The sequence below is a fragment of the Alternaria hordeiaustralica genome (assembly GCF_023758085.1).
Source record: "Alternaria hordeiaustralica strain BMP 2776 chromosome Unknown scaffold_12, whole genome shotgun sequence".
In the NCBI taxonomy this organism is placed as follows: Eukaryota; Fungi; Ascomycota; class Dothideomycetes; order Pleosporales; family Pleosporaceae; genus Alternaria; species Alternaria hordeiaustralica.
The window spans coordinates 680,656-704,136 of record NW_026056784.1 but is presented as its reverse complement, the minus strand read 5'-3'; the positions used below and the strand labels follow the sequence as shown (position 1 = coordinate 704,136).

General features: G+C 53.9%; 6 protein-coding genes across 6 annotated transcripts; all 6 read right to left on the bottom strand.

The window, feature by feature from the left end:
* Positions 1-65: 65 nt before the first annotated feature.
* J4E84_006491 (uncharacterized protein) lies at positions 66-1,394 on the bottom strand (the record flags this gene model as incomplete). The annotated part of the gene is made up of 2 exons (XM_049389080.1): positions 66-757; positions 806-1,394. 2 exons carry the CDS (start codon positions 1,392-1,394, stop codon positions 66-68), a joined length of 1,281 nt encoding a protein of 426 aa, XP_049243354.1.
* Positions 1,395-4,710: 3,316 nt separating this feature from the next.
* J4E84_006490 (uncharacterized protein) lies at positions 4,711-5,187 on the bottom strand (the record flags this gene model as incomplete). The annotated part of the gene is made up of 2 exons (XM_049389079.1): positions 4,711-4,867; positions 4,889-5,187. 2 exons carry the CDS (start codon positions 5,185-5,187, stop codon positions 4,711-4,713), a joined length of 456 nt encoding a protein of 151 aa, XP_049243353.1.
* A 1,534-nt stretch (positions 5,188-6,721) lies between these two features.
* On the bottom strand, positions 6,722-7,700 carry J4E84_006489 (uncharacterized protein; the record flags this gene model as incomplete). The annotated part of the gene is made up of 3 exons (XM_049389078.1): positions 6,722-6,922; positions 6,975-7,088; positions 7,143-7,700. The coding sequence occupies 3 exons, from the start codon at positions 7,698-7,700 to the stop codon at positions 6,722-6,724; spliced, it is 873 nt and encodes a 290-aa protein (XP_049243352.1).
* A 3,080-nt stretch (positions 7,701-10,780) lies between these two features.
* J4E84_006488 (uncharacterized protein) lies at positions 10,781-15,632 on the bottom strand (the record flags this gene model as incomplete). Its single annotated transcript, XM_049389077.1, has 3 exons — positions 10,781-11,066; positions 11,125-12,745; positions 12,800-15,632. The coding sequence occupies 3 exons, from the start codon at positions 15,630-15,632 to the stop codon at positions 10,781-10,783; spliced, it is 4,740 nt and encodes a 1,579-aa protein (XP_049243351.1).
* A 2,252-nt stretch (positions 15,633-17,884) lies between these two features.
* On the bottom strand, positions 17,885-18,916 carry J4E84_006487 (uncharacterized protein; the record flags this gene model as incomplete). The annotated part of the gene is made up of 1 exon (XM_049389076.1): positions 17,885-18,916. One exon carries the CDS (start codon positions 18,914-18,916, stop codon positions 17,885-17,887), a length of 1,032 nt encoding a protein of 343 aa, XP_049243350.1.
* A 379-nt stretch (positions 18,917-19,295) lies between these two features.
* Positions 19,296-22,215, bottom strand: J4E84_006486 (uncharacterized protein; the record flags this gene model as incomplete). Its single annotated transcript, XM_049389075.1, has 2 exons — positions 19,296-19,943; positions 20,038-22,215. The coding sequence occupies 2 exons, from the start codon at positions 22,213-22,215 to the stop codon at positions 19,296-19,298; spliced, it is 2,826 nt and encodes a 941-aa protein (XP_049243349.1).
* Positions 22,216-23,481: the final 1,266 nt, after the last annotated feature.

Here is a 23,481-nt window from a genome sequence, read left to right as displayed (position 1 = left end):
GTATACAAAAAGGTTGCAAAATATCAAACTCCCATATACAATCTCAATATCGAAGCAGACACAGTCTACGAAGCCCGCTTATCGGTGACGAACTCCTTGTCATCGTGAGCCGAGCTGCCTCCGCTATGCGGCTCTGAGACACCCATAGTCTCCGGGTCAGATCTCCAGAAGTCCTTCTTTCCGCTGGCGAGCCTCTTAACCCACGGGGGGAGGAGGCCGCCCTCGAGACGCCAGGTCCAGTGCTCTTTCTCGTCCTTGTTGGGGGGTACAATGCGACCACCAGAAGCCAGCTCGACGAGCCAGACGGTACCGTTGATGAGAATGTACGAGCAGATACCGGCGATCAGACCGTAGGCGATGGAGTATGTGAAGGGCATCACTGCGATGGTGAGGAAAGCGGGGATGGAATCGCCGAGGTAGCGCCAGTTGATGTCCTTGGCCGAGGTTGCCATGAGTGAACCGACGATTACCAGGGTACAGCCGGTAGCCCAGGGAGGGATGGATGCGAAGATCGGAGCGAAGAAGATGGCGATGAAGAAGCAGATACCAGAGAACATGGCGGTAAGACCGGTCTTGCCTCCTTCAGAGATACCGGCACCGGATTCGATGTAGGCAGTGACTGGAGGACATCCCATAAGCGATCCGATACTGATACCGAGAGCGTCGACGGAGTAGGCGATGGAGGAGTTTTCGAAGTCCTGGGTGCGCTCGTCGATAACACCGCAGAAACGAGCCATGGAGTAGAGGGTACCAGTGCCTAGTGATGTCAGCATATTGCTCAAAAAGCGTCTAACGCGCAACTTACAGTCCAGAATATCGACGTAGAGGAAGGTAATGAAAGCTAGACCCCATTGACCAGCGTGCTCCGAGATGTTCCACTGCTGAACAGCAAGAATCTTGCCAATCGGGTGGAAAGTAACGACCTGCTTGAAGAAATCGAAAGCGGAGTTGCCAGTCTCGGTGTACGGGAAGTAGGTGACGCTTGTTGGGCGAGGCCACGAGATGATGGAAACGAGGAGAATGCCGATGATGATGGCACCCTTGACGCGGTACAGCATAAGCATGACGGTCAAGACACCGCCACAGAAGATACCGATCCACATGGTTGGGCTCCTCATCTTGACACTTCCTGGGCAGACGCCATCAACCTGGTCTGCGGCAACGCAACCGGCGAGTTCGAGAGGGGTCGATTGAGCACCGGTGATGAGACCGATACCAGCGGAGTAGGCGAGACCAATAATAGTCAGGTATAGTCCGATACCGACACCGGTGGCGAGCTTGATACTAGCAGGAATAGCTCGTGCAAGCCATTGTCGGATACCCAGCATAGTAAGACCAACAAAGACAAAACCCTCGACGAATACGGCAGTAAGAGCGACCTCGTAGGGGACCATGCCTAAAAAGCAATTAGCAACGTTCCATGAAGATCAACTGGTACGACCCGTGGCGCCGGTAAGCAGACCCAATTAGGGAACCGCATAACGGGGATACATAAACGGGAACGGGGAATGGCGCATTGGTGCAACGTACCTGTACCATGGAAACCAACTACGGTGTACGCAAAGTAGGCGTTCAGCCCCATACCCGGAGCCAGGGCAATGGGCAGATTGGCGAACAAGCCCATGCAGAAAGTAGTCAAAGCGGAGATGGCAGCGGTCGCAGTAACCAGATCACGTCTGACTTCCTGGACACAGAGGGCGTACTGTGGGTTGGTCTCGCAGATGGGGTCGTCAGGGAGGCCTGGGCATACGCAAGTACCACCAGTGTCTGACACGATGGATGCTACACATGGTCATCAGATGCGGTTCTGTCAACGACATCCCGCAATGGACATACAGTTAACAGAGATGATATAAGCCATGGCGAAGAAGGTGGCTAGTCCCGCGCGGAACTCAGTGAAGAAGTAGCTCCCCTTGCGCTCTTTGGGCTATAGGGCTGTTAGTGCATGTACCAACTATCGACACGCGATATACATACATGCCCTGATCCCTCGAGGCGAAAGTACCGTCCGACGAAGGAGCGCGCGACCGCGCCATTGGCCTTGTGAACAAAGCCCGACATTGTGGCAGAATTTTTTCTCGACGGCACCGCGGTTGATAATCGCAAAATTGAGTTGAGTTGTGTGCGATGAAGAGGTACAGTTGATGCGGAGTAGACCGGCGAGAGGATCGACGTCAAGCTCTGCTCGATTTACCAGTGAAGGCGAAGCGAGTCTTTTAAGTCAGGGTGCGTTCGTAGCACAGGGCCTGGACGGCGGATGTGAATGAAAGTGTATCCCGCACCAAAAAGATAAGGACCAGCGGCGACGACCAACCCTGTCGCGTTCGACCTCCCGCGAAGAACCAATGACCCATATCAGGCCGATCAAGCCCTGCTTTAGTTGGACTAGTCGCGCGGCCCATGCGATTCCACTTCGCGGCAAGCTAGGCTGTCTCGGCGTGCTGCGCGTGAAGGTGACCGGCCGCTTCCCTCAGCCTAAGCCTGGGGAACGTAGAGTGAAGTCCCGGGCACGGCAGCTCGCCTTTCGCGACACCTCATCTTGGCGCATACACATGCTTTTCCCCCTCGAAGCCACGCCAGCCCTGGCGTATCAGGGCGGACGCGCTATTCGGAGGTCGCCGGCCGGCGCCCGCACCCACAACCTGTGGAAGTCGCCTCTTGTCCACGGGTATCTAGGACCGAATCTCTGTTATCGTAGCTGACGAGACGCACACCACGGGCGCACCTCGTCGATTGCAAATGGAATCTTGTCAATCTTCGGAATGGGTCGCTCGTGTTGGAAATAAAGGTGGAGCTAGTCCATGCGACGGTTGACGGAGACTCGCCTAGTCGCGTTAATGAAGTTCTGATAGCACCAAGTGGAGTCCTTGGAATGCCGTCAGCCTTCCACTGCCTGCAGCGCTGTTTCGCCTGCATATGTCGTCTGCCTTCGTCCTCCATTGCGCAACACGACCATCCATATTGACGTTGGTGACACCCGTGTCATCGTTGGGTCGCTTCTCCTCACATGCAGGAGCGAACCCGGCAGCCAGGGCATTGGGGATTAACTGCATGGGGCCGCAAATATATCGCAAGGTGCCCCTTGCCCAACATTCACCAACAAACGGCTTTCTACACACCACCTCCGGGGAACAAACACATCGCTTACTATACATACGATCTCGCATGAACGCTACGAGTATACTAATTGGCACGTTCCTTCTGCTGGGGTAGTCTACGCCCACGGGAAGAACTCGCGGCCATCGAGATTCGATAAACTAATCAAGGACATCTAGCCTGCTTGTTTGTTCTTCCTGCCTCGAACACCACCATCTCGACGACTAATCTCAAGAGTCACACAAGAACGACGTGGCTACACCAATCGCCCTCCAGCCCTAGACCATGCCACCACGATACCTCGCCTCGCAGCATCTCAAAAGCAATTACGCGTCTTCTGGCCTTGTGGGACTCCACTGGGCCACATCTAGAATGCCCCGATCTCAGGTTTCATGGCGCTTGATGCGGTTTGCCATTTTATCCGCGCCGCAGCTGTGCTGTCGCCGGATCTAGTGTAACAAACAATCCACATGGAGTATTTTGAGCGCGGATTAACGCGGCTTTCCCGATGCGCCACGGGCCGTGGTTGATCTGAAACTCGCCGCGGGGATCTATGAGGATGGATATTGTCGCAAGGCCTCTTACTTTGCATAGGCCTGCTGTGGAGATTGTTGACGGCGTGGTCGATGTCCTGACACCATATCGCCGATACCGGAACCAAGCATCTCGGCGTTGGCTGACTGCGATTCAGGCTGACTACATCGCCATGAAGAGAGCTGAATATCCAGACGCCACGCAACAAGCACAACGATTGTTCTAACCGATATGCACTACATGAGCTGAACGACGGTGCGGGGATCGTCGCCTCGCTCCTAGCGCTGCCATGTGGCTACCCCTTACGCTAGCAACATGTATTGGCTGCTAGGGGAAATGCAATATGCATCTTGCTCTTTAGAGCGCCTCGCTCACGTGGCATAGGAGACGTCACGATATGGCATTGTTTGGAAATGATAAGCTTAATAAGCTGGTTATCCAATCGCTCCTGCCGTGTCCTACGGCTAAGTGATTTCCGTTCTGTTGGTTCTTTCGTTTGGCGACCTTAAATAGAGTCGCCTTACATATCAATCGCAATGTCAGGAGCGACAAACTCCCCTTCGGCTCAAATATATCCTCATCGTCGCCCAAGGCATTCCATATCCCGTCGATACTTGGGTAGCCATCGGGCTGCTGGTGTCGCATTCATCGATTGTAGCGCGGCCTAGAGCTGGACTAAGTAGACCTAGTACGAGTGATCATCGCATCCCGGAGTAAACATGAGCGTGGAGAGTTTGAAATGAGGGGATGACGAATATAGAGTTTGCGGAGTAAATCCTCTGCCGTCATACTGGAGTGCGATCGCGCCGTTGGTCCGCTCCGTATACACCTGCCGCAAGTTCACCTAGCTGACCGTATTGACGGTTGAGTCTACCTCATCAGAGGCAAGGGCCAACGTGGAAGGTTTCGCATATGTCAGCCTCTAAATTCATGGCGCGCGGAAAGCCTGAGCCATGCCACCTTTAGTTATCAGCTCTTTCGAGACCCAGATGCAAGCAAATTCTGTAAGATTATCCATGAAAACTACAGTTGCCGCAATGTCATACAAAACACATCCCGCGAAGCGCTTCAGCTCCCTATCTATGCCGCGTCTCCGTAACAAATCTTCGTAGCCTTCTCCATATCAACAACCCCATCCTCATCCATAATCTCCTCCGCCCTCAAATAAAACAACGACCACGTCTCATTCAACTCCCCCTCCTGCATATGAACCTGAAACATCAGCGCATCCCGATACCTAATCCGCCATTCATACCACGTCTTCGCTTTTGGCGGAAGCACCCATTCGTGATTCGGTCCCAAGCGCATAGTCCTCTCGCAATACGTGTAAGCCAGGAGAGTTTCATCTTTTGCACTCCGTGCATCGGCGACGAACATGATATTTTGGTTTATGAAGTTTACGCTGTATTGGTTGCGTAACAGCCAGTCTTTGCATTCTGATGTGGATGTGAAGGGGGAGGGGAAGGAGGGGCTGGAGGGCTTTTTGGTGTAGTCGGTGCGGGCCTTGGGACTGGCTTTGGAGGAGGCGATGTAGAAGGGGGAGAAGTCGTCGGGCATGTTGTGGGTGGCTTTGTGGACGAACTGGGATGGGTGTTAGGCTTGTGAGAGGGGTGGGGTTGGGAAGAGGTAAGACTTGCGGGCTTTGCCTCGTCGGCGATGCAGAATAGCATGACACCTGTCATCGTGAGGGATGATGTAGTCTCCTGGCTTGTTTGGAGTGAGACCGCCGGTGTCAGGCACTACCTGCTTAGGTAGGTAAGGATGAGGATGTGACTGTGGCTGGCCTTGAGCATGTGAGCGGCCGTGGGGTCACGAATTTTCAAGGGACGCAAGACTCATAACGATGTTGACAACGGGACGTAAACTTAAATCTAAACCCTTCATAGAGCATTGGTTGAGATGCATCTAAAGAACCCTCATTGGTCGGGTGCCTTTAGGATGTGGGGTCGTGATGACGTACAGGCAGTACATGGACGCCTAAAACGCATTTCAACGATCAAAGTCACTGGGACGGTGTAAGCATGTGATGTGTGTCTGGTATCTAATGGAATGAAATTACAACTACAGACGTCGGGAATCAGGAAGACTCTGAAGTAAAGTTGAAGCTGCAATAACCTGACCGTCGTTGTCGAAAGCAACATGTCAACCTAGACAGACCACCTTCTGCATCTCCGCCTCCTACAGCCCACCCCCTCCCAAATTCTACCTCCACCAAATCAACTCGCAGACCACTCAACGCCCCCAATTCCCCCTATACAGCCCATCTAGTGCATCGTTCAAGGCGTTCAAGTCACTCCAGTCGCCACTCAGTCTTCCATCCGCACTTACACCTTGAACCTTCCCATTTTTTAGATCCTTCTTAGCTTTAAAAATGAGTACAGACAAGACGATAACGACGATCACCAAGGCCAGAACGATAGTGCAGCAGCAGCAGATGTCTTCCTCAGAATTCGGCTTCCGCTTCGGCGTCGTGAGTGCAGTGCTGCGTGTAGTGTATGGGACCTCAGCCGCTGGGGTGTGGGTTGTGCGTTGGGCTCCTGCGGCATTTGACTGCAGCGTGGAGAGAGCGATGTTCGTAGTGTTGGAAGCGTTTATTAAGTGCGATGCGGCTTCGATGTCGTAGTTTGGGTCGCTGGGTGCGGAATGGTGGTGTGATGAATGGTGGTTTGATGAATGGTGGACGGGCTCTGGTGAGGAGAGGATGTGATCGTGAGTGTTGTGTGTTGGTGGGTGGGAAGCGGTGCTGCAGAAGTTGTCTGATGCAGTATGTGACGTGTGATCATGCATAGAGTAAGAAGGTGGGCAGTCGAACGACTGATCGTATGACGTGAAGGTGTTATCGTCTGACATGGCTGCTTTGAACTCGAAAGTTTTGTATGAAGGTCGTTTTGAGTTTTGTGAGAGGTGTTGTAGTAGTGGAGGAGTTGTGAGTGAAGAAAGTAGTCTTGAAAGTATTTCAGATCTTGCTCATAGTGGGTTCTACCATACATTGTAATAGCGAACCATGGGTCTACGATCATGAGTCGTCCACTTCAAACATCAGCATTACCGCCAACGGGGATTTGAGCAGATTACACCGACCTCACAAAACTTAGGCAGAAGCGCAATGACCGCCATCCACTCTGAGGTCGGCACCAGTCATGAATCGGCTCCCTTCTGCTAGCAAGAAAACTGCTGGTGCTTTGAAGTCATCCGGTACACCAAGCTTCCCAAGCAGTGCGCCAGCCATCCACGTCTTCTCTACGTCTGGGTCTGCTGCGAGAAGTTCGTCGGTCATCGCAGTTCGTATATACTGTGGATGCAGTTAGGGACATGTGCAGATGTTGGGGTGCGAATATACTTACACCTGGCGAGAGCGTGTTCACCCGAATACCATATTGGCCCCATTCTTGCGCTAGCGAGCGACACATCTGATGTACAGCTGATTTGCTGGCATTGTACGCTGTGCAAGTAAGACCCTAAGGTTGTGGTTAGATCAACTGAACGCTTGTGACTGAGATAGATAGTCGTACCCTATTGGCAACCTGACCCGACATACTAGCGATGAGCACGATGGAGCCATCAGTACCCTTGTCCTTCATTATCCTCGCAGCTCTCTTGACTGATATGAACGCGCCGACAACGTTCACTCGTAGCATGCGCTCAAAGTCCGATGCTTCGTAGTCGAGCGCTGGCACTCTTTGTTGGATACCCGCGCATGCGACCATACCATTCAATGGCGCGCCTTGCTCATCAGCCTCGCGTGATATCTCATCGAGGACTTGGGTGACTTCCGCTTCGCTAGTAACGTCACATCTGCGGTATGTTGCTGTAGTGCCCAGTTGTTTCGCAAGCTTTGTCAAGGCTTGCCATTCTGTGTTGCTTGGCTCTGGGAGGATGTCTAGGCAGGCTGCGTGTCCGCCTGCTTCCACGACAGCGAATGCGAGGGTTATGCCGAGTCCGCGACCACCTCCTGTAATGGCGATTGTCTTTCCAGCGAGGGAGAAGAGTGCCGGTGTTTGCGCGGTTGATGTTTGAGTCGTGGATGAGGCAAGAGCGCTAGTGACCGTATTGATGGCTGATGGACTCATTTTGCTTCGTGGGATGTCAGAATCTCCTAAAGATCAAGGACTGGTGTACGAGAGGGTCTGAATGCAAAGTGTTGAAGAGCGACGACGCAAGCAGCTTCCATGTATACCGAAGCTCATGGAATATATAGACGCGCATTTTCTCCACATTCGACATGATAGCCGCATATGTGGAACTAATTCGCTGGACTTCCATTGTCGCAGATCCAGCGAGGCGCGTATGTGGATGGACGTTGGTGTTCGTAGCTCTAGTGTGGGACCGGAAGGGTTCAAGCAGTTTCCGAGTTGATCGAACGAGCAATCCTAACCGCTGCCAAGAGAAACAACCTCGTTCAAGGTACTGTTTGGCTGCGCATGCGGCTACCGCATCAGGAAGAAGGAGGTCGAGAGATGTCGCCGAAATCTGTTGATTCCTAGTATAGTTGTGCTTGAAATGCTCGAGCTCAGCAAGTAAAACATACAGGTACCCGTGCTCTTGCCTGGTGCATTGTTCTACTTTCCCGTCCAACAGACACTTGGTACAAGAAATCCGCTACGTTAATCAGGCAACTTCGAAAGAACCATCGATTGCAGCTGTGCGACGGTGCCCTACCATGCGCGTTGCATGTCGAAGCCAACGCCCTAGGCAACTTCCCGACCACCATCGATCGCTTGACAAAGACTGACAGGCCGTACAAACCGTAGCGGGGTTGTCGTACCCTGCAAGCTCACCACCCGAAACCACCACGTTGGGCAAGTTCTCAAAAAGCCGTCGATTGTGGCGAGGATCCGGTGCAGCACCCAACATACCCTCTTCGGCAACTTCTGGCAAAACCATCGATCACGGCTGCCCTTTCGTGCCCTTTCCACGCGACGCCTACTGATCCACCCAATGACCGTCCAACGCCGTCGTGCCCTCTGTGCCCCTTCCTGCACGCCACCGGAACCCTCAAACTACTCTGTACAGTAACTTCCAGCCCACCCATCGATTTCTTCGGAGCACGTCCATGCGCATGGTCCCCTTTCAAGACACCGCCGCAGGGAATGCGCGTTGTAGCGTCGTACGTCCAGGCGGTGAGGTGGTTCACGAGACCTTTCGATTGAGGCTGAATGACGTCGTTTGCTCCGCCCGCGCATGAGCTTATCGAGCGCGTCCACCGCTTCCACCGCTCCCACGATGTACACAGACTTCCTCTGCCAACATGATCCCTTTACCCTAGATCTCCTTTTGCCTGTCTCTTTGTGTGTTCTCTTCCTGCGCGTTCAGTCCCTGCATTTCCAGCGTCCAGCTTTCAGCGTGTCGAGTCATGTCTTTCCTCCAGCAAATCCGCAACACGACGCGGCGCTTCCGCCGCACCCAGCTGCACAACATCGAGACGATAAAATCGCAACCGTTGGCCGAACTATCTGGTTCGCTGGGTGATCTAGGGACGCTCCTTCCACTTATGACAACCCTCGTCCTGACAAACTCGATATCGCTCCCGTCCACCCTCCTCTTTACGGGCGCGGCAAATGTACTCACAGGCCTCGCCTTCGGCATCCCGCTACCAGTACAACCGATGAAAGCCATAGCCGCAGTAGCAGTCGCACGCCAATTCACGCTGGAACAGAATGCCGCTGCGGGGCTAGTGGTCGCGGGCCTAGTGGGTGTGTTCAGCATCACAGGATTAATTAACTGGGCGAATCGCGTAACGCCGATTCCAGTGGTAAAGGGGATTCAAGTTGGAGCAGGCCTATCGCTATGCTTAAGCACAGGGACAAAACTTCTTTCCTCACTTACCTGGACGGGACCATGGTGGGGCGACAACCTCTTCATAGCCATCGCAGCAGTCGCCCTCTTACTATGCACATTCCCCTACCCCCGCGTACCCTACGCCATGATAATCTTCCTAATCGGCATTTTCCTCTCCTTCGCCTCCCCACAAAACGACAAAGTCCAGGTACCACACGCCGCAATCCCTATCCTGCATCCCTCGGCCAAAGACTTCCTCGAAGCAACAACAACAGCATCGCTAGGCCAACTCCCGCTCACCTTACTCAACTCCGTCATCGCCGCCTCAGCACTATCGTCTGACCTGCTCCCCTCACCGCCTTACCCCGCCGCGCCCACCGTAACAGAACTAGGCATCTCAGTCGCGGCTATCAATCTACTCGGCTGCTGGTTCGGCGCCATGCCCGCATGCCACGGTTCCGGTGGCCTGGCCGGCCAGTTCCGATTCGGTGCTCGGAGCGGGAGCAGTATAATTTTCCTGGGGGCAGTCAAGTTCATGCTAGGGCTCATTGCGTTTTGGAAAGCGGATGCGATTATCAGTACTTTGCATGATATACCCAAGGCGCTGCTGGGTGTGCTGGTTCTGGCTGCGGGCGTGGAACTAGCGAAGGTGGGGGAGAGTATTAATACCGATGCAAGGGATCTGAGGGTGCTGGAGAGGGATATGACGTGGGATGGGAAGAGAGTTAAGGAGTTGGATGAGAGGGAGAGGAAGGAGAGGTGGATGGTTATGCTTGTTACGGTGGCTGCGCTGCTGACGTTTAAGAATGATGCGGTGGGTTTTGTGAGCGGGTTGGCGTGGCATTGGGGGTTTGTGGCTGCGCGGCGGATTGAGATGGGCAGGGCTGAGGAGCCGGTTTGGAGGAGCGTGGGAAGTGAGAGGGGGGAGAGGGCGGGGTTGTTGGCGCATAGTGAGAGTGATACTGTTGCGTAAATGAGCTTGTCATCACAGAGGGGTCGGGGCTAGATGCCGCCGGTCTTCATAACATGATATACATGACATTTCAGAAGTCTCACAATCACAAACACTTCTAGTAAAAACCATCAAGTTCAACATTCTAGTCATATCAACGTAATGGTACGCAAGCTGGCAAGCGGACCATTGTTGGATTAGGTGAGGTTGTATGTACATACATGTAAGAAACAAAACATGCTTGATAAGATATGTGCTCAGCGCTTGAGCGTATGAGAAACAGTAGATCTAAGTCTTGAAAAAAAGGTATAAACGATATCGCACCCAAACATGTACACAACTAATATGTCGTCATGCAGCGAAAACGCCCATCAAAACGAAAGTACGAAAAAAACAGCAAAGCAGGGTCATAAAGGACGATTATGCTTTTTCTGAGATCTCATGTGCTTGAGCCGGTGGTGTGGTCGTTCCGGTAATGGAAGCGTACCGCGCGGTCTCGGTGTTCTTCTCGGCGTGTTGCTCGGTGTTGGAGTTGAGGCTGCTGCCGACGTGCGAGGGCTGGTCGAGATGCTGTTCCTTGACGGCGCCGGCGTGGGCACCGACTTCCTTCTTGTTCTTCTTCTCCTTCTTGGGCTTGGGCATGCGGAGGAGGTAGTAGAAGGCGAGGGCGGCGACGACGTTGAAGATGACGTAGACCCAGAGGATACTGTGAGGTTGAGTTAGTAACAGGTTCGAAATGGAAGATGTAGAGAGAAGTGACTTACCCAAAGTTGCGCCAGGCGTCGCCGTAGTCGGAAGAGATGCTGCGCAGGAAAACATTGGTGTCCTCGATAGCGCAGAAGTTGCAGTCGGTCATGGCCTCGGGGTTGGTCATCTTACCACCGGCAGATGCTTTCCAGGCCTCAATGTATTGACCGCAGTTTTCGCCTTCGCGAGGGTCGAAGTGAATCAACTCGTTCTGCGCGCACTGCACATTGGCGTTGGCCAGGCCGACAGACAGCAATCCAGACACCATGTACGTAAAGGGCGAGACGCGGTACATGAAGATCCAGAAGCGGGGGAAGGTGGAAGGCTGGGCAAGGACACCACAGAAGATCAAGCAGAGCGAAAACATCAAGTTGGCAATGTTGCCACCAGTCTCAGCGGAGTCGATACCAGCGATGACCATGTGTGTGAATGTCGACGTGAAGATCAGGAACATCCAGACGAAGAGGAAGAATTGGAAACCACGGTAGGTGACCTTGTCGGTTTGCGCTGCGTTGTTGTACAGGCCAATGGGGTAGTACCAGCAGAAGTAGATGATCACGGCCATGAGCGAGTTCCATGGGAGTTCGACAGCGATGTTGGAGATCATGAAGGCCTTCCAAGAGTAGGTCTTACTGGGGCGTTCGCGGACCTCGTACAAAGCACGCTGAGTGACGAAGTGAGGCATGATCTGTTGGACCAATTGACCGAAGATTGTCAGCAACATGAAGATACCGAACATTTGGTTCTGGAGACCAGTCTGGGTATTGGGCATCTGGAAGAGGGAGAAACCGATGAAGAGGGCCGAGAGCGTGCAGAGGAAGGTCTTGGAGTAGATGTACGAGGGTGTGCGCCAGTACTGGGTCCAGACACGGGACATGGTCTCGCGAAGTTGAACCATGAAGGGGGCGGCGAACTCGCGATAGGCAGCCTTGTCCTCTCGCTTCTGAGCAGACATGGTGCGTTGAAGAGCCTCGGCTTGGCCACGTTCGGATTTGAGTTCGGCGAGATGGCGCTTGACCTCACGGTACTCAGCGGAGTCGCGCCAGGTCTGGTGCCAGTCGATGTCTGTGTGCGAACCGGGAGCGGCTCCAATGACTTCCAACATCCATTCAGCAGGGTTGGCGGCAGGCGGGCAAGGAGGACCACCGTTGCGAACGAAGTAATCGACTAGGACGTGCGAGTTTTCACCGACATCTCCATAGTAGACAGTGCGTCCACCACGGGCCAAGAAGAGAAGACGATCGAAGCGTTGGAACAACATGGCACTAGGCTGGTGGATGGTGCAGAGAATAGCCTGACCGTTCTTCTTCAACTTGTCCAAGAGATCGAGAATAGCCCAAGAGGTTTGCGAGTCGAGTCCAGAGGTGGGTTCGTCCAAGAAGAGAAGAAGAGCAGGCTTAGCAGCCAGTTCCACACCGATAGTAAGACGCTTGCGCTGCTCAACGTTGAGACCTTCACCGGGGACACCGACGATGGCATCAGCGTATTCAGTCATCTCCAGAAGCTTGATAACCTCCTCGACGTATTCGACCTTCTCTTGACGAGAGACGTGTGCGGGTTGGCGGAGGACGGCGGAGAAGGTGAGGGCTTCACGGACGGTCGAGGTGGAAAGATGGAGATCTTGCTGCTGAGCGTAACCTGAATGCGAAGTTAGTGTGTGTTCCTAATGTTAGCGATAGTATGGAGACATACCTGTCTTGCGCTGGAAAGAGTCGTCACGAGGCTTGCCATCGACCAGCATCTGACCGGTAATGACACCCATAGTAGTACGTGTAGCCAAGCAATCCAAGAGAGTCGTTTTACCAGCACCAGAGACACCCATAAGCGCAGTCAAAGTACCCGGCTTGACCCATCCATCAACGTGGTCGAGGATACGGCGAGGCTCCTTCTTGATAGTGATATCGTAGCAGACGTCTTCCCACTGGAAGATGGCGGTTTGGCGCTCGATAATGGCGATGTCGTCGGAGCTGTTCTGAACAGAGGCATTGCGGGCGGGTTGAGCGGCTTCCAGATCTTCTTCGGACTTGCTCTTGGGCGCAGGGAGTTTGTGGCTACGCTGGAAGACAAGGACTTCACCCTTGGACTTCTTGGCGGTGATGAATTCAGTACCAGCGAGGTAGACACCCATGAGACCGAACATGAAGACCCACATGATGCCGAAGTTGCGCCACTTGTTCTTTGCGTAGTAGTTGAAGGCCGAGTTGATGTAAGCATCACCACTGACGAATGGCTGTCCGGGAACAGAGCCGATGGTCCTGCAAGCTTGTTGAACACCAGAAATGTCTTCGTAGCCGGGGCCGAAAGGAATGAACTCGTTGCACTCAAATTGCCTGTTGTGGAACTCGTTGACCATGAGAGCCTCGAAACCGTAACTGACAGGGTTGATGTAGCGGATCCACTTGGACCAGCCCAGCATGTAGCTGGGAGGGATAGCGAAACCAGTGTACATGACGAGACCCAGAATGAGGATGGCGGCGGGTGCGAGAGCCTGGACAAGAGAGCGGGACAGGGAGGCGATGGAACGGAAGAACATGGACATGACGAGTGTCAATGTGAAGGAGATGAGGACGAAGAAGAAGAAGTTGCCGGGCTCTCGTCGGAGGTTCGTCATGAAGTACAGGACCAAGTTGAAGGTGATGGAATTGACAATCTTGTATGGCATGTCGGTCAACATACTGGCAAAGGCTTCAGCGGACGGGTGGTACAGGGCGTAACGAGAGTGCTTTTCAACAATGGGACGTTGAGCGTAAAGGGTCAGGATCTCGAGGGCGGAACCGAAAGCGTTCATCAGGATGGCGAAGAAGAGAAGGGCGGATCGAGAGTAGAAACTCGAAGTGGTAGGCTGGAGGTTGTAGAAGACGGACGAGATGACAAGACCCATGATGGAGTTGGCGATGAGTTGCGTGATGGTGATACTGGGGTCAGCCTTCAAGCGAACGAAGCCTCGCCACAAGCAAAGCTTGACCTGCTGCATGTACGAGAGAGTGTATGGGGACTTCTCGCGCTGACCCTTGGCCTTCTGCAGCTGGCGCGATTCCTTGAAGCGCTGGCCAGCCTCGCCACCAATGGGGTACTTTTGCTCGTAGGCTTCGATCTCTTGAAGGAGAGCTGCTCGCTCTGCGGACTCGGCCCAGCGTTGCGCGAACTCATCCGGAGTGCGTGGGACACGGTTCTCGAAGCCCTCGCGAACAATACGCTCCAAAGGACTGGTCATGGAAGTCAAGAAATCGGCATCGGTCTGACGGTCAGGGCAGAGGAAACCCATGTTGACGAAGAAGGCCTTCGCGTCGGTGGTCTTTCCGAAGAAGATTTGGCGACCCTCGTAGAGCACAAGTACCTTGTCGAAGAGGTCGTAGGCAGCCTGGGGTGCCTGATAGATAGCGACACAGGCGGTGGTGCCGTTGATCTCGGTCTCCATGCGGAGGGTCTTACAGAACTCGATGGCGTTGGCGGAATCAAGACCACGGGTGGAGTTGTCCCACGCTTGCAGTGGCGCTCTGCTGAGGGAGGCTTCGGCGATGGTGACACGCTTTCGCTCTCCACCAGAGACACCACGAAGGAAGTCGTTACCGACACGAGTGTTGACGGTGTGAGAAATTCCATACAAGGCCATGATGACATCGCGCTGGTGCTCGGCGTACTGTTTTACACTGACGCCGCCTGGAATGTTCCTTGGCCGACGAGCTTGAGCAGCAAAGTAAAGAGTCTCTCCAACAGTCATCATAGGGAAATGAACATCGACTTCGGCAGTGTAGATGGCTTCACCGCGGTAGTTCTTGTTCATGAGCTCTGGGCTGACACCCTGGTAGTTGATGTGCGAGCTTGAGTCGACGACAAAGCCGTGCGTCTCTCCAGTAATAGTCTTGAGGAAAGTCGAGCAACCAGATCCAGGAGGTCCAAGAACGACCAACATCTCGCCAGCCTCGACCAAACCATCACAGTGCTGCAAAATGTCGATCTTGCGGCCCTTGTCACCCATGATCTTCTTGACAAGCGCAGGTCCATCTAACCACACGTTGCCAACAGTCTTTTGGTAATCGGTGTCGGTTCCGAAACCGTGGACGTTGAGATCGCGGAAAGATACACCCGCAGTTCGTGTAGGAGGCGCATTCTCGTCATTCAGCTGTAGGTTCAGCATAGCCTTGGTCCATGCTCGTGCGTTGAAGTGCTCGCCATGGGGGTCCAGAGCGGAATTGGGTGCCGCGTTGAAGGGATTTTGGTTTGCTGCAGATTGTTGACTCTGCGAGGTAAGTCTGCGGGCCAATTGGTGAACGGCCTCTTCTCTCCGAGCAGCCTCGGCGATTTCGTCGGCGTCATGTGTGTTGTAAGATCCATCCTTGCGGTCGGTGTGGTTGTTGTGACTTTGTGGCGAGCCCTCGACAGCTGCTATTGTGGATGCATCTGACTCTGCTTGCTCGTTGTCGTTGTAGTGGGAAGGCTGTCTGCCGCCCATCTCTGGTGGTGGAACGCCGCCGGATACAGCCTCGCGGTCCATGTTGGTTGTGAAATTGCCGACTAGACTCATGGTGGGCGAGATATCGCCACTTGGGGGCAGAGATTAGTCAGGCGAAGGAGAAATGCAAAGAGGGACAGGTATTAAAAAGGTAGTAGAGTTTGTATGGCAAGGACAACAAGGCCAGGCCGGGGGGGATGAGGTAGATGATAATAAAGGTAGCAGCAGCTACTGCTAATGAGGACCCAGGCGCCGCCCCAGTAAAGGATTTGGTCCAGCGGGCGGCGGACTGACGGCTTGGCTGGCGAGCACCAGCGCGCCGGATGGCCTGCCTGCCCGTCTCCGGTTCGCTTGCATCGAGTGGGCTAGTGTCACGCCTCGGATACGGCGTGGATACGGTATCCAGAAGGTCCAACAGCCAATCACGACTAGCACACTACGGCCACGCGATTTCGACTCATTCTACATCCACCACTGTCGTTTCGCGAAGAACGGTCCGAACAAAGTTACGTCCGTCGTCGTCGATCGCCGTTCGGCCATGCGGCTCCGAGTGCCCTCTCTGGTAACCACAGTGGTGGAACCTGCATCGCCCACGGAGTACTGTACACTGTCCTCTGTACACAGCACCATATCCGAGCTAGTTCGTCCGACCAACGCCCGCGGCTGCCCCTAAGCCTTGGCCAAGCTCACATGCAGCCCATTTGCCCTCTGCGATAAGCGAAAGAGAAAGCGAATCCCCGCCAGACCCCTAGAGAAAAAGAAGGTCTTACAATCGACTGTCTCAGGCAATCGAGGGCTGCACACGCCATCGCAACACTGCACGCAACCGACAGAAACAAACACATCAACACTGTAACCTCATCTTGACGTCGTGCATCTCCGTTTCCCCTGCGCATGCTTGCATACTGCGCCAATCAAACGCACCCCGGTACGCCCCTCCCAAACGAAAGAGCCCCAGACCCCTCCCTCGCACAAGCACAGCGGACGAAAATCGCAGATCGCGAGATTCAGGGTGAAGGCAGAGTGGATCCAGCCCCCGGAGTGGTTGCGTGGCCATCTGCTCGGTGTTGGTGCTGCATCCGGTTCGACCTGCCGTTTCGTGGTGTTGTGGTGGCTTTTCAAGGTTGCCCGGGTGTTTGTGCTTGCACCATCTTTCTAGCGCGATTCGGCGGCGGATGTAGCGTCTTCCGTGGGACCGGAAGACGTTCAGCCCTACCCTGACACCTGCCATGTGCGCGGCACGGTGATGGTTCAAAAGGCTTCCGGGTCCCGTTGCTTCTCGATACTGATTCTGGAATCTCCACTGCTGACTGCGGCTGCTTATCGTCGTGCCGCAAGAGAGGGTCTGTGAGGTCGTTGGTCCCCGGGATACGGCGAGGATAGCGGATCTTGGCCTTTCCGATCGCCGGGGGCTGGTCTGTCGACATATACCTCAAATGCGCGCGCGGTATGTTGTTGGTATGTACTGCTGACTGTGCGCGCTTTTTCGAGCTCGTTGTATGCCGTTTAAACGGTGTGCATCTTACGACTGCTTTATGCCGGTCAGCGCTGGCATGTTACGCCCCGGGTAATATTATGCCACTCACAGTCATCTAGGCAGTCATCAAGCCATCGATCGAGCTACTGGACTTGCGATAGGTTCAGTCAGTACTTGGCCTCTTATCTGCAGACGCCAGATATTCCTCAACGATCTGACGACTTCCTTGCAGCAGGGCCTCAGGCAGCGATTCAACATAATCAGTGCGACCAGCTGTTGCCCAACTTATCGCGATACAACAAGATGGCCAAGAGTGCGACATTGAATCCTATATAACGGTAGCATCCTTACTCAGACGTTCGTCAATTCCCACCGGTCGTATGCCGTGCAGCTCGTCGAGACAGCTACCGAAGAATCGACATGGCGATATTCTTACCCGAACCGCTGAGTGCAGCGAGACAGGAAACGAATTCAGGATCAAACCGCTGGATTTTCCAACATCGCCGAGACGTGAGAACCTATATATGTCGTAGCATTCAAAGTCGGGGACATGAAGGGGTCCGGCTTACTATTGCGTCTTCCCTCCGCACAGATCCGTCGGTCCGATTGCCCACCCAGATATATCTCTAACGTTGCGGGACGGCCTGGGGTAGTGCTGATGAGCTTATCGAGACAACCGACGGCACGTCTGAGCAATGGCCATGCCGTTCTTTCCAAGATTCATTGTCTTATGATTACTTGAAGGAAAATTGAGTGTAAAACACGCGACGTAAACGTGCACAGTATATCCATCCATAGATCTAAGAAATTTCAACTTACATGCAATCTCCCCAACTTATTTCCCATCTCACAACTTCCCTTTCTCCTTCTCCTTCCCCTCCCCCTTCTTCTTTGCCAACGGCCTCAAAATACACTGCTGCGTCATATGTGCCACACACCTCCCCCCCTCATCCCAAACCCAACCCTCGCCAAAACTCCTCCCCTCCCCCGCTACCTTACACCTCAACTCCCTCAGCAACCACCCCTCATCCAATTTCAACTCCTCCGTATCCACAAACAGCCTCAAGGAGAAATCCAAACTAGACACCGCACTCGCATCCCCAAACCACATATGATTGAACGACAAGGGCAGGAACGCGATGCCTAGATCCATGAGGAAGGTCAGGGACGTCATGTTGTCGGTAGCAGTAGGGAGATGTTCTCTGCTGCGGATCCAGTCCGCGGTGCTGCGCTCCGATGGCGCGAGCGTGTCTTGGGTGTGCGGTGCTGAGGCGGCGATGCCGTAGAGGTTCTGGGTGAAGACGCTGTCTGGGACGAGGCGTTGGTCGTAGAAGTGGGAGATTAGATTGAAGCCCTTTTCGTGGGCTTGCTTCAGCTTTAATGGGACCGTGCCTTTCTCTACGAGCGCGGTGAAGGCCGCCTCCGGTGTAGGACAGTCGCGCCAGTTTGGGTGGGTGTGGGATTGGGAGTAGGATAGGAGGGATGTGGGTGAACTGATTATGAAATCGGCGGTTGCGAGGAGGCATATTCTGCTTTCTTCTTTTTGTCCTTCTTTGGGAGTGGTCGTTTGGCTTACTTCGACTTGGCGCGTTGCAAAGGTCCGGGTTTGGCGTACAACTCGTACGCTGGCGCGGAGAGGTCTGTCGGTGTATGCTGGACCTAGGTAGTTTCCTTGGAGGGAGTAGAGGTTGTAGCCATCTGGTACGGTGAGACAGGCTGCTTTGCAGGCTACGGCGATGGTGTAGCCGCCGTAGGCAATGTCTAGTGGATTGCCCATTTTCTGTGGTAGGTTGACCATTTCGAATTCGTTTTTGCCGGTTTGGCGTAGGGCCAGTTGCTCCATGAACGGCTTTTGTGGGGGATTGGGTTGGTTGGTCATCTTGGTTGGATGGAGAGGTTTGACGTGTGTTGGGTGTGGCGAAAGTGTCAGATCGGTGTTCGAAGGGTCAGCAGGCAACGCTGATCTAGTGCGTTGATTTTAAGATGGCGGATCTCCAATGATAAAGCTTGTGATCGATGTATATATGCTATTGGGGATGTTGCGGCCGTTGCGGCCGTTACGGATGGAAGTCGTGCCGCTAGCGTGATGCACCAATCATCTAACCTCGGCAGGACTTCCCGCTGGTAAGCAGCCCCTCACCCAGATCAAGGTATCGTTGCGAAGTGCTCTCCAGCAGCAGTGACTTGGCGTAGGTAGGGAGAAAGTCTTGAACAATATTTCGATCAGTTGATAATATACAACATGCATTTACCCTACATCACCAAATCCTCTTGGCAACCATAGCATACCGACTAACATGCCCAAAACTTGTCCCTCTCTCCCTCTCCTCCGCCTCCTTCTTCCTACTTTTCTCATCTCTCTCCCTCAACCTCTTCAGCGTCTCAGGGTCGTCATCGTAAATCACCTTCCTCTTCTCCTCATCGACGTCTACAACGCCCCAGCCCCCAATTCTCTTACCCCCTGTTTCCACGTTCATCTTCTCTCGCTCCTGCATACCGTGGTACCGTTTACGGCTGACAGATAGGAGGAGCATACCGAGAATGAGTTTGAAAGCGAGGAAGATGAGGTAGCCGACGAGGAAGACGATGAGCATGGTGGAGCCGGCGATGAGGTCGTCGAGCGTGTAGGAGAATGGATTGTACCAGGCTTGGGAGGGGATGCCGGCACCGAAGGAGGAGCGACCTAGGGCGCGGCGGAAGACGTGGTCGATGTGGGCTAGTGCTGCGGTCGTTGTGGGGGAGGATGTCGGGTCCGAAGAGAGGGATGTTGATGTGGTGTGGAGGGGGGGCGGCATGTGCATCGCAATGAACATGTGGTAGGTTTGGATGGCAGCACGTATGAAGAGGCATGACAGTGGTATAACTGGCAGACCAAGACGTCGTGTCAAGTCCGCGTCAGCAAAAGCCTGTGAAGTGTTAGCTAGCAAAGTATACTAGGATTTGACGGCTTACATTAGAATAGTAGTCCTTTGCCAGAACGTCAAAGAACTTGCTATACACCTCTGGCTTGTACTGATTGAACTTGGTAATGTACGCATGCTTCAGCCAATCGACAAACATCTCGCTACCCAACACCAGCAGGAACGGATTGAGTACCTGTGCAATGTACTTTGGAAAGATAGTAAAGCTCATAGGTATGATACTCGTAGCCTTGAACGAGGTCGCAGAAGAAACGTTGGCAGAACCTGTGAACATGGCTGTCCAAGAGGTGTCGCTGCTTTGAATGCTCAATCCACCAACTTCGACGACGTTGCGCATTGCAATGATGAGAAGCATAAGCCAGAGCTGGAAGCGCTCTACGATATCTGCGCAGGTGATCTGGAAAAGGTTCTCCTTCTCAAATTTCTTGAACACCGTGCCCTTGATTTCGACGAACTGGTTGGACATCAAGAGCGTCAGTAGTGCGTTGGAATAGGAGTTGACGGCCACGTTCAGCGTTATCACTTGGTAGAACAGCGCGGTAGCATGAGCGACAGTGTATACCAGTGCAAGTGCGAACATTCCAAATGGACGGAGGACCTTGCTCCTGCCGTCGGGATTACGGTCTAGCGTCTCGCGAGAAAAGAGGCATTCCAGCACATCTTGACCGACGGCTGAGAGCAGGCGATCACAGACCTCGAGGACGTTGTAGATGACGTACAGCTTGATAGCTGACTGTCCACGAATGCCATGATACATGCGACTCGCGTCGAAGCGCATCAAGACGAAGCAGCTGGCAATGACCAGTAGACCTTTCAGTATGTCTGCTTTGTGGCTGGGTTGTAGTGTAGAAGGCGTGGACTTGGTACGGCGGTGACGGAATCGGGAGTTTCGAGGCCGGCGCGCCCTGAGCTCGTTCATGTCTGGAAACTTGAAAGTCGTCGACATCTGAGGATTCTGCCTAGCTGTGGCGTTGGCTGAGGGAACAGTTGAGGAAGATGGCTTCCGTGACATGGACGGAGGCACCTCCTCGGCTGGTGTTGGTAATGGTGTAGGGCCATCGGTCTGCTTTCTGCGCTGCCAAAGGCGAGGAAGGCCATCGTACACAAAAGCCCAAAGATCGCGAAACTCCTTCACGATGACTGAACCCCACCATTTGACAAGAATGGCGATGGCGAGCAGAAAGCGAAGGGGCAGGATTGTCAAGACGTGCATCCATGCGTCCAGACAAGCTAGCGCTCCAAATCCAAGTATGCCCTCGATCTTCAGCGGTATCCTCAGGAAGTTGAGCAAGCGCTCGTACTTGATCTCGGATGTTTCGTATGGAAAGTCTGTCGTCGCTGGGCGGTATATGTACAATGGAGAGGGACGACTCGCAGAGAGTTCTAGGGAGAGAAAGGTAGGCATCGACATTGGCGGCAGCGGGAGGGCGATTTGTGTCGGAGAGACCTGCTCACGTATCTCGCGCGTCTCCTTGTGTCGGTCATGGCCCTTGGACGTGCCATCTCTGTGGTCCAGACTCAAGGGTGGAGGAACATGCCTGCCATGCCTCCGATCCTCAGTCTCTTGTGTCTGGTTGTGTGTGCGTGATCGCGACCTTGACGTGGTCCTTCGTGGGAGCGAGGGCGTAGTGACGGATCGTGAGGAAAGCACCGGGCGGCCGTTGCGCAGTTCAGTTGCAGGTGTCTTGATCAGGACGACTTCTTTCTCTCGCGGCCCACCCCGCCCTCTTGATCCCTTCTCTCTCTTCGCCTCGCCATTCAGCTCCACCGGTCGCTCTAGCACAACACCCAAGAGCTTGTTGCTGCCCTGGTCATCGCCATCTTCCAGCGGCGTGGCGTCTTCCAGCTCGTCTTCGAGAATCGGCGTGGCTGCTCGGATGGGAATGCTCGCAGGCTCGCTCGTGAGTTCCTGGATCTGGCGAGGACTGAGTTTGAGAATCTTCTCGTGCTCGGAAACGCTGCTCCTCCGCCGCCCGTCTCCAGGCCGCTTGATAGGCCGTATCTTCTCGCTGGTGTCGGAGAGAATGGCCTCTTCGTGTACGCTGGGCCTCCTGCTCGGCGCACTGGAGCTGATTGCGCTGTTTGGCTCGGCTTTGGCGCCATTCGTCATGTTCTGCAGCGGTTCCTCGCTTTTGGCTTCATGGGCGCGGCGGCCACTCGGAGGTGCCACATCGTCCGGTTCGGGCGTCGAGGAAGGCGTGGGGAGCTGGCCCAGCGTATGCGATTCACCGTATATCCGTGTTTCTGCCCCGTTCATGGCGTGAGGGGCTGAAGTTGCTGGTTGAGTGCATCGTGTATTGCTCGAAGTGGTGCTGGGCAGTCGCGACGTGTTCGGGTCGAACCGAGGATCGGAAAGCACGAACACTAAGCAGACCCCGGCCACCACCAACCTCGTACCCTCAACAACCCATCTAGGTGAAAGTGCCTCCAACGATTTCATTATGGATTGAAGTCTATAGGAACAATGCGCCACACCTTCAATGGAGGTCTATGGTCTGATACTCCACTTAGGCGGCCTGATTGCCTTGGGCCAGATGCTTTCGCCTGCCTAGCCTGTGAAGGTCGATACAAATGACAGCGAGCCAGGTCATCGCCAGGATAAGAAGACTCACTGGTCTCGCAGTTCACATATCAAATGGTAGCGAGGGTAACTCACAGGTACTCATTGGGTGTTGGTGGAAGCGAACGGTACAGCAGAGCTTGTCTTCGTATCTATGACACCTTTGACAGGAACCTGCACCAAATATGGAAGCAACGCGACCTCGACATGCGGAAAAGGGTTCATCCATCTTCAGTGTCATCAAATCCTCGTTTAAAATTCTACTTGTCGACTGGAGCGAGATGAACATCACCACCGCGTTAGTCGTAGTCAAGACAACAGCGGGAAACCGACCCTGGAGGCAGTGACGAAGGTTTTCTTGGTGTCGACAGGAAGAGCAACAAGAGGGTGAATATACCTCATTCTCATAGCCGGATGAGGAGTGCATCAACCCACCCACCGAGTCTACCACATTGCTCGTTGCCGGCCTCAAGGATTTCTTGCAAGACTGACTTCAAAGGAATCGGACAACAACGTCTAATGCAAACAACCGGATTACGCTTCGCGCCGCTCCGGCCGACCCCGTCGCATCCGCCCCGCCCAGGTACGTTGGAAAGGTTCCTCGACGATCTGGAGATGTTTGGGTATACGAAGGTCTCGTCAAGGCTTGCATCCAGACAATCTCAGACAGACCTTCTTCCGCAGACCTCGACTGTACGTCGTACAACGTATATGCCTGCTTACGCCATCTGCATGCTCGACTCGACCGCGACCAGATGCTCGTATATCACCGCACTGCACATCAATATAAAAGAAAGATGGTACAGTTTGGCTACAATCTATGCGATTTCAACGCCGCGAACTGCGCTATCTGATCGACTCACCTTCTTTCCAGCTTCTATTGACTGCGCATACAGCCGAATCCATGTCCGCATGCGCCGTACTACCCGAACCTCGTATTCCTCACAAGCACGGAAAGCTACA